This window comes from Schistocerca piceifrons, chromosome 11 (genome assembly GCF_021461385.2).
Source record: "Schistocerca piceifrons isolate TAMUIC-IGC-003096 chromosome 11, iqSchPice1.1, whole genome shotgun sequence".
Taxonomy (NCBI): domain Eukaryota; kingdom Metazoa; phylum Arthropoda; class Insecta; order Orthoptera; family Acrididae; genus Schistocerca; species Schistocerca piceifrons.
In genome coordinates, this window is record NC_060148.1 from 124,628,019 (window position 1) to 124,646,217 (window position 18,199).

Genomic DNA, 18,199 nt, shown 5'->3' on the forward strand with positions numbered 1-18,199 from the left:
TACCCTTGGGCCACTTTAGCAATTAGCCGCTACCCTTGGGCCACTTTAGCAATCAGCAGTGAGAACTGACACGGGTGAACCGCAAAATTACTACTGGTTCACCTAAGGTTATTAATCTCAATCAGTTGTTGTTGTCGTGGTGGTCCTCAGAACTGAGACTGGCTTGATGCAGCTCTCCATGCTACTCTATCCTGTGCAAGCTTCCTCATCTCCCAAGATACCGATACTCACTTCGTGCATCATATATAGGGACGGAATATACAATCCGTACCTTACGAAAATTGAAAGAACAAATGTATGACAGGTTACAGCAGAAAGTTACCATATCTAGAGAATACCTTACCAAGAAATTTTGTGGGTGTGAAATATATTCTTGACAGACAAACCAAGGGCGAGGGTGGTTATTGCTATTTTATTAGCAGCATAGAAATAAATACTTGATATAACTAAGGAATTGTTTCTTACTTTCAATATTTTCGTGCTGAACTTGTAAAGTAAAATAAGCAGCGCTTGAATACTTCAGTGTTGCTGGGCGCTGCCAACAGATGTCACTGCGAGACGCCACCTCAGAAAATATGGCGATCATTTTAGCTCCGTCTGCAATTCGTGACTGGCCGAAAACGAGTCGCATTGGAGCAACTACACCTAAAAACAAAGCTTACGCACACAATTCTGTGGGAGCTGTGACGTTAGCGTTCTGCGGTTGAGCAGTGCTATCTGTGGTAGAAGCGGTGTTTCATGTTTGGAAGCGTGGTCACTGCATGTGTTTGTTTTCGTAGCAGTGACTGAAAGCATGGCTTTGTTTTCGTAACATTTGTGGCGGAAATCTTGTTCTTACTGCCATATGCGATTCGGATTGTTATTGAGAATCTGCTCAAAATGCCACACAAGTGCTGTATGCCCTATTGTAGGGGAAACTACGACAACGGCTTAAAAGTTAGCGTCATTTCATTTCTGTCTGATGAAGCATTGAGACTGAAACGGATCGCTGCAGTTCATAGGAATGACTGGGAACCCAGTAAACAGTTCGTTGTAAGTATCTGTAATTTAACTTTATTTCTATATTGTTACTCTTTAATACTGTTATGTTACAGAACTGAAAATTCAAATCAATAGCCTATCTATAACGAAGCATTATACTTTTAAGCTCACTTTATGCAGTCCTCAGTTAGATTTCATTTGTCAGTTTACATTCTGCTCTTACGTTAACAGTAAAATATATGGTTCTTTTCAGATATGTGAACTGCATTTCACTGCAGACGACATTGACAAAATTACCAGTGCATACGACCCAAAACTGGCAAACTCTTTACAGCACCTTAGGACCGTCCACGTTTAAAGAAACGTTCGTGAAAATTTATCGTAAAGGGTACTTGTAATCAGTTTACAGATTAATGTACAGGTTCCTTAATTTTCTTACGATATTGTTAAATATCTAAGATCAATAAACATTGCTATACGAATCTCATGTTTATCTCTCTCTATTTCCAGATGCTGTACCATCAAAGTTGCCAGGATGACCTACGTATTTATCTTCAAAACAAGCACTAGCTCGAGAACATCCAGAGAGTCGCGAACGTTTGGAGAACCAAGCTCTTGAGAAAGTCATTGAGCAGAGTGTGGAATCACACAAAAAATGTTGGAGAAGAGTTCATTTGCTAGTTTAGAAGATTTTAAATCAAAATTAACTGATTGTGAAAAGCACAGTGACTGGGTCACGGTAACCAAATCAAATAATTTGTGTCTTGTGTTAAAGGATGCTCCTTATCTAAATGTTGTGTGGCATGTCGTTATAAATAGTGATTTAGTGTTAAGTGCATTTGTGAAGGAAGCTGAGCTAAATTGTGCTGGTAAGATTAAATTACCAAACCAAGTAAGTGATACTGGTACAGTTACCAATATTTTCAAAGAGTTGTATGTGATGTTTCATATAAATGAGGCTCCATTTGAGGCAAGTTTGTCTTGCATTGAAGACATTTTGGAAAACTTGTAAGAAAATTTACCAGAAAGTGAGCATAAAATTAAATTTTTGAAGGAACAAGTTTCATTTTCAAGATTTAATAGTCCAACAGAGATTAGGTATGGGAGTGTTTCAATGATTTTATGGTCATTAGCTTATTCTATCCGGCCACATGCATATAGGATTTTGACGAGTGCTCGTAATTATTCCATTCCAAGTCCCAGTACTTTGTCAAAACTTTGCAGTAAACTTCCAACTAACCCAATCATTGAGCTTCAGAGCGAGCAGTTTCTCAGTTACATACCGCAAAAAGTTGGTGCTTTATCTGTGAATAATAAAACTGTGCTGTTGATGGATGAGATTTATTTAAAGTCACAACTTGACTATAAAGGTGGCAATGTTGTAGGTGGTGCTTTTAACACAGATGTGGTTTTGTGTGCAACTAGTGCTTATGTTTTTATGATCCAGAGTATGGATTCAGTGTACAAAGATGTGGTGCATATTCTTCCAGTTCACACAATTCAATTAAACTAGAAGCAGTGGGATTTCAGGTAATAGGAGTAGTAGCTGACAATAATGCTATCAATAAGAAAGCTATTTCGTACTTTTCTTCCCCCCCCCCTCTCCCTCCTAGTGTACAGATAAAATATGTTCATCCTGAGCAGACTTATGCAGACCGCCAACTTTACTATTTTGTGGATACTGTACACATTTTAAAATGTAAACGGAACAACTGGGGTAATGAAAAGGACCAAATTATATGCTTTCCTTCGTTTAGTGATAGCTTGAAGGTAGGTCTTGCTTCTGTTACAGCACTGAAGGAACTATATTTACTAGAAAAAGGTGAACTGTTGCAGTATGGCAGCTCTTTAACACTTAAGTCACTATATCCAAATTCTTTTGAACAGCAAAATGTGAAATTAGCATTGCATATTTTTAATAACATGACAGTTGTTGCAATGCAACAACTAGGTGCAAGAAAGAAATTGAAAACTGGGAGAGTACTGCCACATTTGTAAAAATAATAAGTCAGTGGTTTGATATTAAATGCTGAAACGCTGCTGAAGGGTAAAAGGCTAAGAAATGTTTACCAAGAACAGATTACTCTCAATTCAAAACATATTCATGTCTTTTTGAGAAACTTTCTCTCGTGGTTGTGTTCATGGGAAGATTGCAATCGAGGAAAGAGATTGACCAGAGAAACACACTTTGCTCTCAAACATACTACTGCAACCTTTATTGTGAACACTGGCTGTGTGAGAAGAAGAGAACATATTTGCTCTTTGGGAAAATACACACAGACAGTTTGAAGGAGAGGTTTGGGAAATACCACCAGCTTAATGGGGGAAGTTACCATGTATCGCTAAGGCAGGTATTTGAAACAGAAGGAAAATTAAGGGCCCAGAGTATGTCTTCTCTTATATTAAAGTCCAAAGTGTTTGGTGATGTTGTTGTTAGACCTAATAATGTTGATGCTGCTTGTTGTAGAATACCAGACTTTCAAGATATCGACAACCCAGAGCTGTTAAATGTAGTAGTTGATGATAGTGATGTTGATGAAGTAGACGAAAACACTTGGCCATTACTCCATTATATTGCTCACACCAAGTGCATCTAAAATAAATTGTCCATATTGTGAAGGGTTTGTAACAGCCGAAGAAACAAGACAAGCAGATGATTTGATAATGGCAAATGACAGGGGAGGTTTAACATACCCTAGCAGTGATGAAGTCACATGTGTTTCCTATGTATACTTAACACTACAAAAAATTCTTAAAGAAAAGGAAAAATTTGTTCCTGCAACAAGTAAATCAAAGAAATGTGCTTGTGAAAGAAGCGGCCATTATTGTGCCAAAAGACTTACTTCTTGGTTTCCATTGTTTAAAAGGTCACACTCTTGAATCTATCATACATTGTATATTGACTTGCAGTGCAAATATTTTACTAAACAACTTTGTAAAACTAAAAAATTATGTGTGTGTGACAAAAGATGTAAGTATTTACAAAAGAATGAAAAAGTCTTGACATCTGACTCCTTGTCACAAAAAATTGTGAAATAAATGTTTTCTGGACATTTACTTATTAAAGTGAAGCTTGTTAAGTATCACATGCCCCTTTTTCATGAGTTATTAAATGAAAAAACTTTTAATAAATGATTTACATTATTTGTGGTAAATTTTTAAGGTCCTAGTGTAATTTTATTAACAATCAATGAAAATCATTATTACTTATGTAGTCTAAACTATCATGTGGAAGGTTACCTAATTATAAAATCGAATATGCAGCAAGGCAATGCTGTAAGTGCTTAAAATTTTATGTCGCATAAAAAGTAGGTAGTGGTGACTGAAAAAATAGGATAAATGATTTATTTTATTTGTAGGCGAATTTTGAAGGTCCTAGTGTATTTTTTTATTTATTTATGTTTTTTTTTGTATTCAAGGAGAATCATTATTCCTTAGGTAGTCGAAATATTGCGTTGGTTACCTAATTGTAAGATCTAATCAGCAGCAAGGTGACGCTATAAGTGCTTAAAATTCTAAAAAGTGGGTAGTTGTGGCTATATGAACTGCCTTTGAAGATACAGGATCCAATATTTATATAAATCTTTTTCACTCGATCGTGTTACGCCACAATTCATCATTTACAAACTAGGTTATACAGTATGCAGTACTCTCTTAGTTGAAGGCTTCATTGTTTTCGTTACTTCTATCATTAGTTAAATAGCGAATGTGCATTCCCTTGAGCTACTTCAGTGCTAGTTTCTGAACTCAGTCGCAGAGCTGTGACGTCACAGCGGCGTTGTGAAGCTTTGTTTCTTTTTGGTGTTGATAGGAGAAGTACGAATAGGTTTGTTGAAACAGTCGCCGGCGGGGTCACACGCATGGTTGTTGCAAACAGAAAACGTACCGTCGCCATGTTTCTTAAATTTTGCCTGTGTACTTTCTGTATGCCTTCATTAGCGTCATCAACCCCATATTTTCTCTGTTTTAACTTCTGCAACTTTTCCACCACTTTACCGTTTTTAACAAAGTCACCGTTGTATTGCCTTTTTATATCGTTTGTTATCTTCCCATAATGTGTTTTTTTTCTCTTTTCTTATTTGGGCTTTACGCATCTATTGCCAGGGGGGATTGACATTCAGTAAGGGGAAAAAATTAACATCTCGAGGGTTGGATCCCCTCACTTCCAAATTGGCAGATTATGCCACCCGGGCTGCTCTCAAGGTGCCTTTGCCATCTGTCTGCTGGCTGCCGCCCGGTGCTCCCCACCACCACCGCCGCCGCCGACATCCCCCTGTCCTCATCACAGCCACCCTCCATATTTGTCTATTTCCCCATTTCAGTGACTCCTATTGCCAGTGGACAACGAATTCCATCATGGACACACCCACTAGCACCATCATTTACACCTCTACTTGCCCCGCATCCACCATTACCTCGTGGAGTGCCTCCCACTACCTTAAACAATGTCCTAACCTTAGCCTCGTCCTTCCTGCAACACCTGCTACGAATTCCACCCCACCCACTCCTCCAAATGCAAATCCTGAGCTCACTGTCCCCATTCACCACATTGACCAGCCCATCCATCCCATCAATTTCCTCCACCCTCCCCCTACAGCTGAAGACATCTGGTTCCTGACCATTGTTCTGCAGAAATCCACCCACTGCAACATCCCCACACAATCCAGCAGATCTCCCTTGCTGCTGCTCCGTCTTCCATTTCAATAACTACGCCACTTACTCTCACAACCAGGCCCACTTTATTTTCATATGCCTAGACACTTGTTTAAGCTCCTCTCTGCTTTTCCCCTCCCACTCTGCTGAGCTACTGACAGACAAAACAACGAAACTATCGTCTGAAGAACACGTGTCTGATTTCTACCAACCACATACAGGCCCATTCTGAGTGCTGCGCAGAGTGCCAAAAGACTACGTGATAGATTGGAACGGAAAGCCGGGCTTTTCTTAGTGCAAAAACACACAGCAATCACAGACAATTCTAGCTACTTAATCCATGGCAGCAAATGGATAAATGTATGTACAATGATGCTGGGAGTGGAATGACAAATCGATATGATTGGGCTGAGCGCCCTTTATTTGACAAAATAATACTAATCTGGAATCTAGATTTCTAATTTTTATGATGGCATTCAGATCCACAGATACCATTCACCACATCAACCAGCTCTGTGCTGCATTGTGCAGCTACCTACTGCCAGGTACTCCATATCAATGACATCATGAGAGAGCAGAATGGGACGCTCCGCGGAACTCACAGACTTTGAACATGGTCAAGTGATTGGGTATCACCTGCGTCATACGTCTGTATGCGAAATTTTCACACTCCTAAACAAACCTAGGTGCACTGTTTCCGATGTGATAGTGGAGTGGAAACTAGAAGTAACATATACAGCACAAAAGCGTACAGACCGACCTCGTCTGTTGACTCGCTGAGACCGCCGTCAATTGGAGAGGACCGTTATGTGTAGTAGGCAGACATCTATCCTGACTGTCACACAGGAAATCAGAACTGCATCAGGATCCACTGCAAGTACTATGAAAGTCAGGCAGCAGGTGAGAAAACATGGATTTCATGGTCGAGCAGCTGTTCATAAGCCACACATCACGCCGGTAAATGCCAAACGACGACCCGTTCGGTGTAAGGAGAGTAAACATTGGACCATTGAACAGTGGAAAAACGTTGTGTTGAGTGACGTATCGTGGTACACAATCTGGCGATCCAATGAACAGGGTGCGGGTATGGCGAATGTCTGGTGAACGTCATCTGCTAGCATATGTAATGCCAACAGTAATCTTCGGAGGTGGTGGTGTTATGGAGTGGTCGTGTTTTTCTTGGAGGAGGCTTGCACTCCTTGTTGTTTTGTGTTGCACTTTCACAGCATGGGCCTACATTGATGTTTTAAACACCTTCTTGCTCCCACTGTTGAAGATCAAGTCGGGGGTGGCGATTGCACCTTTCAACACGATCGAGCACCTATTCGTAATGCACGGCCTGTGGGGGAGTGGTTACACGACAATAATATCCCTCTAAAGGACTGCCCTGCACAGAGTCTCGACCTGAATCCTACAGAACACCTTTGGGACATTTTGGAACGGCAACTTCGTGCCAGGCCTCACCGACCGACATCAATACCTCTCCTGTGCAGCACGCCGTGAAGAATGGGCTGTCATTCCCGAAAAAACCTTCCAGCACCTGATTGAACGTATGCCTGCAATAGTGGAAGCTGTGATCAAGGCTAAAGGTGGGCCAACACTGTACTGAATTCCAGCATTACCGATGGAGGGCGCCACGAACTTGTAAGTCATTTTCAGCCAGGTTTCCGGATACTTTTGATCATATAGTGTATGTTTCGTAGGGGGAAACTGCTGCTAATTTTCAAGCTTTTACGTGAATATACAGTGCTATTACAAATGATTGAAGCGATTCATAAATTCACTGTAGCTCCATTCATTGGCATATGGTCACGACACACTACAGATACGTAGAAAAACTCATAAAGTTTTGTTTGGCTGAAGCCGCACTTCAGGTTTCTGCCGCCAAAGCGCTCGAGAGCGCAGTGAGACAAAATGGCGACAGGAGCCGAGAAAGCATATGTCGTGCTTGAAATGCACTCACATCGGTCACTCATAACAGAGCAACGACACTTCAGGACGTAGTTCAACAAAGATCCACCAACTGCTAACTCCATTCGGCGTTGGTATGCGCAGTTTAAAGCTTCTGGATGCCTCTGTAAGGGGAAATCAACGGGTCGGCCTGCAGTGAGCGAGGAAATGGTTGAACGCGTGCGGGCAAGTTTCACGCGTAGCCCGTGGAAGTCAACGAATAAAGCAAGCAGGGAGCTAACCGTACCACAGCCGACGGTTTGGAAAATCTTACGGAAAAGGCTAAACCAGAAGCCATACCGTTTACAATTGCTACAAGCCCTGACACCCGATGACAAAGTCAAATGCTTTGAATTTTCGGCGCGGTGGCAACAGCTCATGGAAGAGGATGCGTTCAGTGCGAAACTCGTTTTCAGTGATGAAGCAACATTTTTTCTTAATGGTGAAGTGAACAGACACAATGCGCGAATCTGGGCGGTAGAGAATCCTCACGCAAACGTGCAGCAAATTCGCAATTCACCAAAAGTTAATGTGTTTTGTGCAATCTCACGGTTTAAAGTTTACGGGCCCTTTTTCTTCTGCGAAAAAAACGTTACAGGACACGTGTATCTGGACATGCTGGAAAATTGGCTCACGCCACAACTGGAGACCGATAGTGCCGACTTCATCTTTCTACAGGATGGTGATCCACTGCACTTCCATCATGATGTTCTGCATCTCTTAAACAGGAGATTGGAAAACCGATGGATCGGTCGTTGTGGAGATCATGATTAGCAATTCGTGTCATGGCCTCCACCCTCTCCTGACTTAACCCCATGCGATTTCTTTCTGTGGGGTTGTGTGAAAGATTCAGTGTTTAAACCTCCTCTACCAAGAAACGTGCCAGAACTGCGAGCTCGCATCAACGATGCTTTCGAACTCATTGATGGGGACATGCTGCGCCAAGTGTGGGAAGAACTTGATTATCGGCTTGATGTCTGCCGAATCACTAAAGGGGCACATATCTAAGATTTGCGAATGTCTAAAAAAAACTTTTTGAGATTTTGTATGTGTGTGCAAAGCATTGTGAAAATATCTCAAATAATAAAGTTATTGTAGAGCTGTGAAATCGCTTCAATCATTTGTAATAACCCTGTACTTCGCACATCCTTTTGCAAGCGAGAAGATATCGTGAAGTACGATTGGGAAAGGCTGTAAATTAACCATCTATGTCCCTTTATTGAGTCCAGATGTGTGAGAACTGGTTGAACAGAGAGATTGTCAGATACCCTGGGAAATGTAGTAGCACCCCAGACAATAACACCTGACTGAGTTCCCGTATGCTGGGACTGTTGATATCCCACCACTGTCTGCAGCATCTCCAGACAAGTGTTCGTTGGTATTCAGGGCTCAGTTTGAAGTGTGACTAATCACTGAAGACAATTCTACTCGACTCAATGAGATTCCAGGCTGAATGTGCCCGACACCACTGAATACGAGCTTGATTCTGTACAGGGGCGACGTGGACACAGCTCCTTTCTGTGAGCCGCCTGTTAATAGTCCCTGCAGTAAATGAAGTACCAGTTGCACGTCAGCTCGACAATAATGATAAATCCGGCGCTCTGAGTGTCTCTCTGATGACTGCTCCGACCTCACGTTCTGTCATCTCCCTAGGTCAAGCGCTTCCTTCTTGATGCTATGTTTGGCCACTGTTTACCCATTCCTGCTAACATAGGAAAATAGTGCCATCACTCCCCTCAGATGACGAGCGATTCGTCTATTACTCTAACTGCCTTCTTTCGGCCCAACAAGTCTCCCAAATGATTACAGCTGTATATAGTGTCTACGTACCTGTCTGCCAGGCATAATTGCTGTCCAGAAGAGTACACAGAATGAAATTCGTAAAGATTGTATTTTTTCCTGCCGACATGTCCCTCGTTTACTAACTTCGCCAGTTGCGCGTTGAAATTGCTCTGCAGCGTCACACATTCATTCATCGACCACCAAAGTTTACAAATTTGCATTTTCTGTCAATATCTGCATTCATTTTAATTTTTGACCAATCTGCACAAGTTGTTTGTGGTGCACCTTTTTCTTCTTTTTCCCCTGTCACAGTGTAAAAAATATCTGTATGTTTCACACCACGCTGTATAATAAAGTAAATACTAATTAGATTAATTCTCCCATATACACAAATGAAGTGCTTGGGCAGCCTTTTGTCAACTGCCAATTTTTTAAAATAATGATATGGAAATGAAGAAATAGATAGGATTTCGTCGTTCTTCTGACTTGGTAAGTAACAAAATTCCTTAGTTGAAGATAAATAGCGGACTGAATTTAATCATCATGAGAAAAAAGTCTTTCGCAACGGCATTTATATGTAAAACGTTCTCGGTTTTCTTGCCGCATCAATTCGGGATAAAATCGCGAGCTTTCGACGATAGCCCCCATCGTCATCGTCAGGATGACATGAATTTAAGCATATGTCACGTTTGATTTGTTTCTATTTTTAATGAAGTGCCTTTGATCCATGTGCTTGTTTCCCCCGTGCTGCCCACTTCTATAACTAGTCTCGCACCTATATCACCCACATGAACAGGCTATAGCATTGTACGGAATTCTTCTATAGCGTGTCGGTTATGGGTTAAGTGCAGCAATCGAGAGTACTTGCGCGGATTCCATGGTCATGATATGCAGCATGTTGCCAAAAGTTTTCCGATGATTGTCATCGCGCGCCAACCGAAAATATTCCCCTTCAACGTAGGACAGATATTCGAAGGATGTAGCATCGCTGTTCTCAACCATGTAGGTGGTTGTATGTCCGAACATCCATAGTGCTACATTTTCTTTCATAACTGGTCATCACATGCGGTCCCGCCACATCCCTTCACGCACGTTCAGATAGCGTGCTGAAATGTTACGTTATAAATGTATAAAGAAGTAGCCCTGGTCTTAATTATCACCTGAAAATATCGTAAATAATTTTGCATATAAAAATATATTTGTATATAATTGAAAGAAACGATGTACTAATGAGATGATGTATTTCTAGTTATTTATGAATTATTTTGTAAAGAAGTATCTTTGAGTTAAAATGTTGAAACAAAATGTAGTAGGTACGCTCGTTTGTCTAACGATACGACAAAAAAGCGGAAGGCGACTTGTTTTCCCCTCTCTCTTTTGTCCTGCGGTATCGAGATAAGCTCTGTAGTGTCACATGTGTGCTTTTGTGAAATAATTATGTCAATTTCATCTTAAGTAGCCGTGTTTCATTTGAAGATCCCTTTCCTTGCTGTTCATGTCACACATGAGTTTAGTATGGATTTCTTAGTGCAGTTTCGGGCTGTATTGGAGAGAAGTTGTTTCTGGGATTGTTTGGGGGTCATGGCCAAACACTGTTAGCGGTCATTCGCAGTTTAATCAATCACATTCTGATTCATACGTCCCTGAGATTATTTTTATGTATGTTTTTCTCTCAAAATCGGGGCAATGTTATAACGCGAACCGTGTAGTATTCAGATCGGTCGTTTGCCTCCAAAGAATGTCGTCTATCAATGCACTCGCCGGTCTGATATAACGACGATGCTGGAAGACTGCACAGCGTCAGTATCATCTGTTCATCATAAGAATAAAACTGATGTAACCATTACGTCATGTATTCTTGTATGTTTGCTTCAATATACTTGGATTTCGTTTCACGTGGAGCGGAAACCAATCTGAGACCAGTACAGTCAAGTAAGATCATAAGGATACGTTTTGTGTTGTGTTACACGCACACAGACGGAGCGGTAATGCGGGACAACAGCTATACCGGAGCATCAAACTTGGACAGCACTGGCCAGCCAGCGGTCCAACTTACCTGCAATGATGTGAACAGTTGCAGTTCAGATGTAAAACGAGACGAGGAAAGAAACAAGATAGCTTCGAATGTCATTTAATTTTTAAACAGAATGAAACTATATTTGGAGAAACTCCACCACTACCGCTCACTTCTCAGTCACCAGACGGCAAGCATGAAATGCAATTGTTGTCACCTGACATGGTGTTCTATTTACTAACAAGAGTGATGAAAATTTCCAACTTAAACATAGCGAGCTGTGTGTAATGTAAAAGCATACTGCAGGGATTTCATCGTACTGTTGAACACTGAAGCCACTAATGTATTTATTACAGTCAGTCATCTGGTGATCTCTTAGCTCCTGCGTTATCGGAGTCGGAGAAATACATTTCATTTCTAGAAGTGTCACCTGCTACGTTGATAACGACCCTATCGACATCAGAATACACGATGCCAAACAGCCGCCCCATTTTCTTTTCTTCTTTTTTGATGAGCCGTTCTGTATCCCGCCAGCGTACTGCGTGACGTGTGAAAAATCTGCGTGCGTTTGTACCAGTAGTCTACGTCTGGCAGTTGGCAAGTCTTGTTATTTCTTGGGCCAATTCCCTTTATTTGGCAGCATATCAGTTCTGCTGAGTTCGTATTGTAATGGTACAGTGACAAATGTAAAAATCTAGAATCTGTATGCCATGCTCGATGCTGTGAAAAGAATTGTTTTTCATGTTTCTACGAGGCTTATCTACATCTGTGGTATAAAACGATGAAGATAATTCAAATAAAAAGTGTTTGGTTTTTCATTTTTGTCCTAAAACTTATATTCTTATGTTTTCATAATTTAAGCAACTTTTGTTAACAGTCATTTATAAAAATCGATAATTCAGAATTTATATACCCAATAAAAACGAGAATTTCGCATGTAATATGTAATTAGAAAGAAGAATTCGTACATTATTCATAAAAAGTTATGATGAGTTCTACAATTACGGGATGTAGCTATTTCAAATCGAATGAGAAAAAAAATGACTATGGGGAAATTGTAACCAGGGAACAAACGCCCACAGCAGGCTACCATTCAGCGAAACCTGCAGTTTAGATGCGTAACTGCACTGTGTCTAACACAGTCCCTCAGAAAAGTTCAAAGCCGATTACCTCTGTAAATTTATGAAAAACATTAAGAACAGTCTATTTTTCGGCCCTCTTTTTAACCCTGTTTCACTATGGAACAGTCTGCAGCCTCAGGTATTTTCATTCCGCGTATTAACACCCCGACAATCAGAGCTCAACAATAAAGAGGCTGTGACTATAGAGCATTTTTGGCTGGTTCAAATGGCTCTGAGCACTATGGGACTTAACGGCCATGGTCATCAGTCCCCTAGAACATAGAACTACTTAAAGCTAACTAACCTAAGGACGTCACACAACACCCAGTCATCACGAGGCAGAGAAAATCCCTGACCCCGCCGGGAATCGAACCCGGGAACCCGGGCGTGGGAAACGAGATCGCTACCGCACGACCACGAGCTGCGGACGAGCATTTTTGAAATTAAATTTAAATACGTAGCTAAAGCGTTATTAAGAAAAAGGTTGGTGGCTCTCAATAGATTTGAACATCATAATGTTTCATTTAATGTAGCTAATACGTAAGGAGGACCTACTTCCAAGAACGTAATAACACCAGTGTACGTCTGCTAATGCTTCTAACCTATCATCGCGATTGTGTTTTTTTACACCAGGTTTATTCTTATGATGAACTCCATATCCATAACGCCACGTCTACCGCTAGCGTCTGCCACTTCCATTTCTTTTTTTTTTCCTTTATTGAATCTCGATTCCGCCCTTAGGGGGCGGGCTGGCAGCAGCTTAGTACGCTGCTCTGCAGCCTACAGACTTTTTAAAACGTAAGAAGAAGATAAGAAACAATAAAAGCAGGGGATAAAACGGTGACTTAAATTGTAAAACGGTGGAAAATTGTGGAAAGCTAAAACATAAAGCAAACGGTTGGCAAAGCCAATTAGATACGCAGGAAGCAGACAGGTAACATAGTAAACAGACAATTAAAAAATACGGCCACAGTCTGGTTTCTGTTCGCAAGAGATATAAAAATCACACCCAGCGACAGTATGACGTCTGTTCGCAGCGCTTCGGAAAAGACACACAACACTGAACACTCACTGTAAGCCGGCCGCGGTGGTCTCGCGGTTCTAGGCGCGCAGTCCGGAACTGTGCTACTGCTACGGTCGCAGGTTCGAATCCTGCCTCGGGCATGGATGTGTGTGATGTCCTTAGGTTAGTTAGGTTTAAGTAGTTCTAAGTTCTAGGGGACTGATGACCACAGCAATTTAGTCCCATAGTGCTCAGAGCCATTTGAACCATTTGAACTCACTGTAAACATTGCACTAAAATGTCGGCACAAAGATGTCACACCATAGCCGAGGGCTGATGGGGGGGCTGGACAGATTGGGGGGGGGGGGTAAAACAAGGAGGGAGGAGAGGAAAAACGAAAGGGGGAGGAACCAAAGGAGGTAGAGGACTCATAAGGGGGGGAGGGGCAGGGCAGATGCGAGAGGGAATGGGAAAAGACAGAGAATGGAAATGCAAGAGGACTCAGGGGAGAGAAGGCAGGCACAGAGATGGTAGGTGGAGAAAAAAGATGATGGAAGGGGAGCCCAGGAAAAGGACGGAGGTAAGGAGGGGGTGAGAATCAGAGTTGATAGGAGGGATAAATGGAGAGAGAGAGGGCATCATCAAGGAGGGGGAGTTGATGGAAGCCACCTTGGGAAAGGAGATGAAGGGTGTAGAGATGGAGGGTAGGGTGACTCAACAGTGGAGAGGTGGCAGGGGGCGGGGATGGGAGAGGAGAGGAGCAACCAGGGGGTGAGGGGGATCTAGGCGGCGGGAGGTGTAGAGTATGCGGATATGTTTGAGGAATAGGAGCAGATGGGGGAAAGGAATGAGGTCATAGAGGATCCGCATGGGGGATGGGAGGCGTATACAGAAGGCGAGGGGGACTGCATGACACTCAAGGATCTGGAGGGGCTTATAGAATTCGGGGGGATTAGATATCCAGGCGGGACTGGCATAACAGAGGATGGGACGGATTAAGGATTTGTAGGTGTGGAGGATGGTAGAGGGGTGCAACCCCCATGTCCGGCCAGAGAGGAGTTTGATGAGTGGGTGGCAGTTGTGGGCCTTGGATTGGATGGAGTGGAGATGAGGGATCCAAGTGAGGTGATGGTCAATGGTGAGGCCAAGGTAGGCGAGGGTGGGGTTGAGGTGGAAAGGACGGGCACAGATGGTAAGGGAGAAATCCAGGAGCCAGAAGGAGCGAGTGGTATGACCTACGATGATTGCCTGGGTCTCGGAGGGATTGATTTTCAGGAGCCACTGGTTACACCATGCAGAAAAAAGGACAAGGTGATTCTGGAGAAGGCTTTGGGACCGTTGGTGGGTAGGAGTGAGGGCGAGGAATGTGGTGTCATCGTCATATTGCAAGAGGTGTACTGGTAGGGGGTTGGGGCATATCTGCCATGTACAGGAGGTAGAGGAGAGTGGAGAGGACAGAACCTTGGGGCACACCGGCAGAGGGGTAGAAGGTGTGGGAATTGGCATTATGGATGGTAATGTAGGAGGGGCAGCGGGAGAGGAAGGAGGCCATCAGTCAGATGTAGTTGACAGCAACGGTGTAGGTTTGGAGTTTAAACAGGAGACCGGGATGCCAGACATGGTCGTAGGCCTTTTCGAGGTCAAGGGAGACAAAAATGGCGGAGCGATGGGAGTTAAGCTGGAGGGAGAGGAAATGAGTGAGGTGGAGGAATTGGTCATCGGTTTAGAAGGAAGGTCGAAAGCCACACTGGGTGTCAGGGAGGAGGTGGTTTTGGTGGAGGTGGTGATGGATGCGCCGGGTAAGGATGGATTCCAAGAGTTTGCTGAACACCGATGTGAGACAGATAGGATGGTAGGAAGAGGAATCAGATGGAGGCTTGTTTGGTTTGGATAACATCAGGATACAGGAGGTTGCCACTTTCAAGTGACAACGCCGATTTCCTGAAGCAGCTGCATCACAGTAGAAAGCATTTGTCACGCAATTGCTGGGAACTGCCTTAATACATATGGCGGTAGTCTGTTATCTTTTTCTGGCGAACACGTTCAGACCCTAATTAAATCATTCAACTCGATCTTTCTTCTAAACTGGAGTCAAAACTGAAGGGAGAAAGAATCGGCACTGCAGCAATTGCAAGAGTGGCTACTGTGCGTCCATCTGTTGATGACGGCAGGAGTGGTGCCGTTCTTCGATACCTGCCTAACGTAAAAGTCGGGTTTACGGCCCCTGTTCGGATATTTATTCTTTTAGATAAGAAAGATATTTATTCTTTAATGATAATCATGTGAGTGAGAATTAGACTGAATGGTTCCTGACGACGGCTTCATACTCGTTTCTGCTATTTGCGGCAAATGCTATTCATAAATGCAATCGCAAGTAGTAGTGTCATCTCCGGCGGTAATTCGTTTGAATTCGATTTGTGCTATTCTGGTACCGATCGAAGTGATAGGTGTTGCAGGTGAAAGCCAGCCTGCCAGCCAGCCAGCCAGCCAGCCAGCCAGTCAGCCAGCCTGTCGGCGTGCGTCAGTCCAGCCAGCACGCAGCAGGCAGCAGCCAGCAGCGGTCTCTGCCAGCGGCGGTCCTCGCCAGCAGAGGTCCCCGCCGGCAGCCAGCAGCGGTCCCCACTGGCAGCCAGCAGCGGTCTATGCCAGCAGCCAGCAGCGGTCCTCGCCTGCGCCAGCTGCAGCCAGTAGCCAGCAGCAGTCCCCGCCACCAGTGGTCGCAGCCAGCGGCCAGCTGTGGTCCTAGCTGCCCCCACTATCCACCAGCAGCAGCAGCAGCAGCAGCAGTGGAGTCCCCACCAGCCAGCCAGCCAGCCGGGTCCCCCCCCCTCCCCAGCGGCAGCAGAGTGGTGCTTAGGCCCCAGTCTCCTTCGTCATTCTCAGTCCCTTTCTCCTCTGTGTCTCTCGTTGCCCTGCCCGTCTCTCATTTGCTCCTTTGTCTAGTACTGTGTTTTTTCCCCATTATCATAATGTCAAGCCTCACCACCTCCTCTACAGCCACCACCACTGCCATTATATACACCTCCCCCTCTGCTGCTGCCACCACTATCACGTGGAGTGCCGCTTCACTCCCCCCTCAGTCCATCCCCCCAATCCTCACTCTCTCATCTCCCTCCCTATTTGTCGCCCTGCCCCCGGCTCCTCCCTTCCGCGCCACCTCTGATCCCTTCCCTCCACTCCCTCCCTCTGCTCCTTCCGTTTCTGCGGCCCCCGCCAGGGTGGTCACCAGGCGGTCTACGGCCCATGCTCCGCTCTCCTCTTCACCTTCATCTTCATCGTCCTCGTCATCGTCTTCACTATCGCCTTCGCCATCACCCCACCATCTCCGACGCCGACTCCCGCCCTGGGACCTGCCACTACCCGCCACATTCCAGTTGTTCTCATCCCCCCACCTCCTCCACCGCCGTTAAGCGCCCCAGTGGCACCCCTGCCTCTTCTGCTCCCAAAAAGGCTCCGCCTCATCCCCCTTCCCCCACCCCTGATGCCATGGATGTCTCTCCACCTGTCCCTGACCCCTCCTCCTCTTCCCCTACCCCCTCCTCCTGCCGCTACCTCATCTCCCGTCCTGATCCCTCCCTCCTTGAAGCCCAGAACCTCACCCATTTCCTTCACCAGAATTTTCCTGGTGCCCGAATCTCCCCCCTCACTCCTCACCGTGATTCGGTACTAACCTCCTCCCCCAGCCCTACCCTCCACACCGATCTCCGTCCCGCATCCCTGTCACCTGCTTTGGCCCTCATGCCTCCCTCACCCCTGCTCCTTCCCCACCTCCCTTCCGCCAACCCCAACCCCCGCATCGCCCACCGACCCTCACCGCCGTGATCACTCGGCTCAGTCCAGTGATCACAGAGGAGGAGGTGTTGGCGGAGCTTCAGGCCCATCCCCATCTGGAGGTGCGTGCTGCTCGCCGCATCCACAACACTGCCGAACCCACCCGCCTTATGCAGTTTTTTCTGGGCACACCCCCTAAATAGACCGTCTCCTGAAGGAGGGTGCCCTCCGTTTTACCAGTGTTATAAGTTTGACTCCTCCCGTTCCCCTCCTCAATCCCTCCGCTGCCAAAGGTGCTTGCGGTATAATGCGTACCCAACATCTGAGTGCCGCGAGGCCCCCACCTGCCCGCACTGTAGGCAAGCCCACTTTTTATGGCAGTGCCCCAATCTCCAGTCCCCCCCCCCCCCTGTAATACCTGTGACCTCCCTCATCCTACCTACTCCCAGAAGTGTAAGGCCCGGCCCCCTCCTACCACTCCTGAACTCACCATTCCTGTCTGCCCTCTGGACGCCCCCACCCCTCCCGCTAACTCCCTTCACCCACCCCCTACCGCTGAGGACATCTTCAGATTCCTCACCATTGTCCTTCAGGATGTTCATCCTTTTCAGCGCCTGCACACCCTCCAACAGATCTCCCTCGCCGCCCGTTCCGTTTTCCAACTCTAAATGTACGCCACCTACTCCAAGAACCAGCCCCATTTCACCTTCTCCCGTCTTGACACACTCGTTTAAATCCCTGTCATGGCGCAGCAGCACCATATCCTTTTCAACAACATCCGCTCCCTTCCCACCAACAAAAACCTCTTCCTGCGCACCCTTGCCACCCACTGCGTGGATGCCTTCATCCTCAATGAAACTTTCCTGAAGCCCCATCACACCATCCACACTTCGTCATACCTCCTACACTGCTCTGATAATCCCC

General features: G+C 44.9%; 1 protein-coding gene and 1 long non-coding RNA gene across 3 annotated transcripts in view; one reads left to right on the forward strand and one right to left on the reverse strand.

Moving 5' to 3' along the window:
• Window positions 1-606: 606 nt before the first annotated feature.
• Window positions 607-3,904, forward strand: LOC124720350. Of its 2 annotated transcripts, none has more exons than XR_007006132.1 (3): window positions 607-1,032; window positions 1,235-1,369; window positions 1,492-3,904. It is a non-coding gene; the product is annotated as an uncharacterized LOC124720350 (long non-coding RNA). The 2 variants fall into 2 exon arrangements; XR_007006133.1 differs by having other exon boundaries at window positions 1,235-1,345.
• Window positions 3,905-15,924: 12,020 nt separating this feature from the next.
• Window positions 15,925-18,199, reverse strand: part of LOC124719787 — a 78,563-nt gene continuing 76,288 nt past the window's right edge. Inside the window, exon 2 of the mRNA XM_047244984.1 lies at window positions 15,925-16,259. Coding sequence (XP_047100940.1) covers window positions 15,925-16,259 — 335 coding nt within the window. The remainder of the gene's footprint in view (window positions 16,260-18,199) is intronic.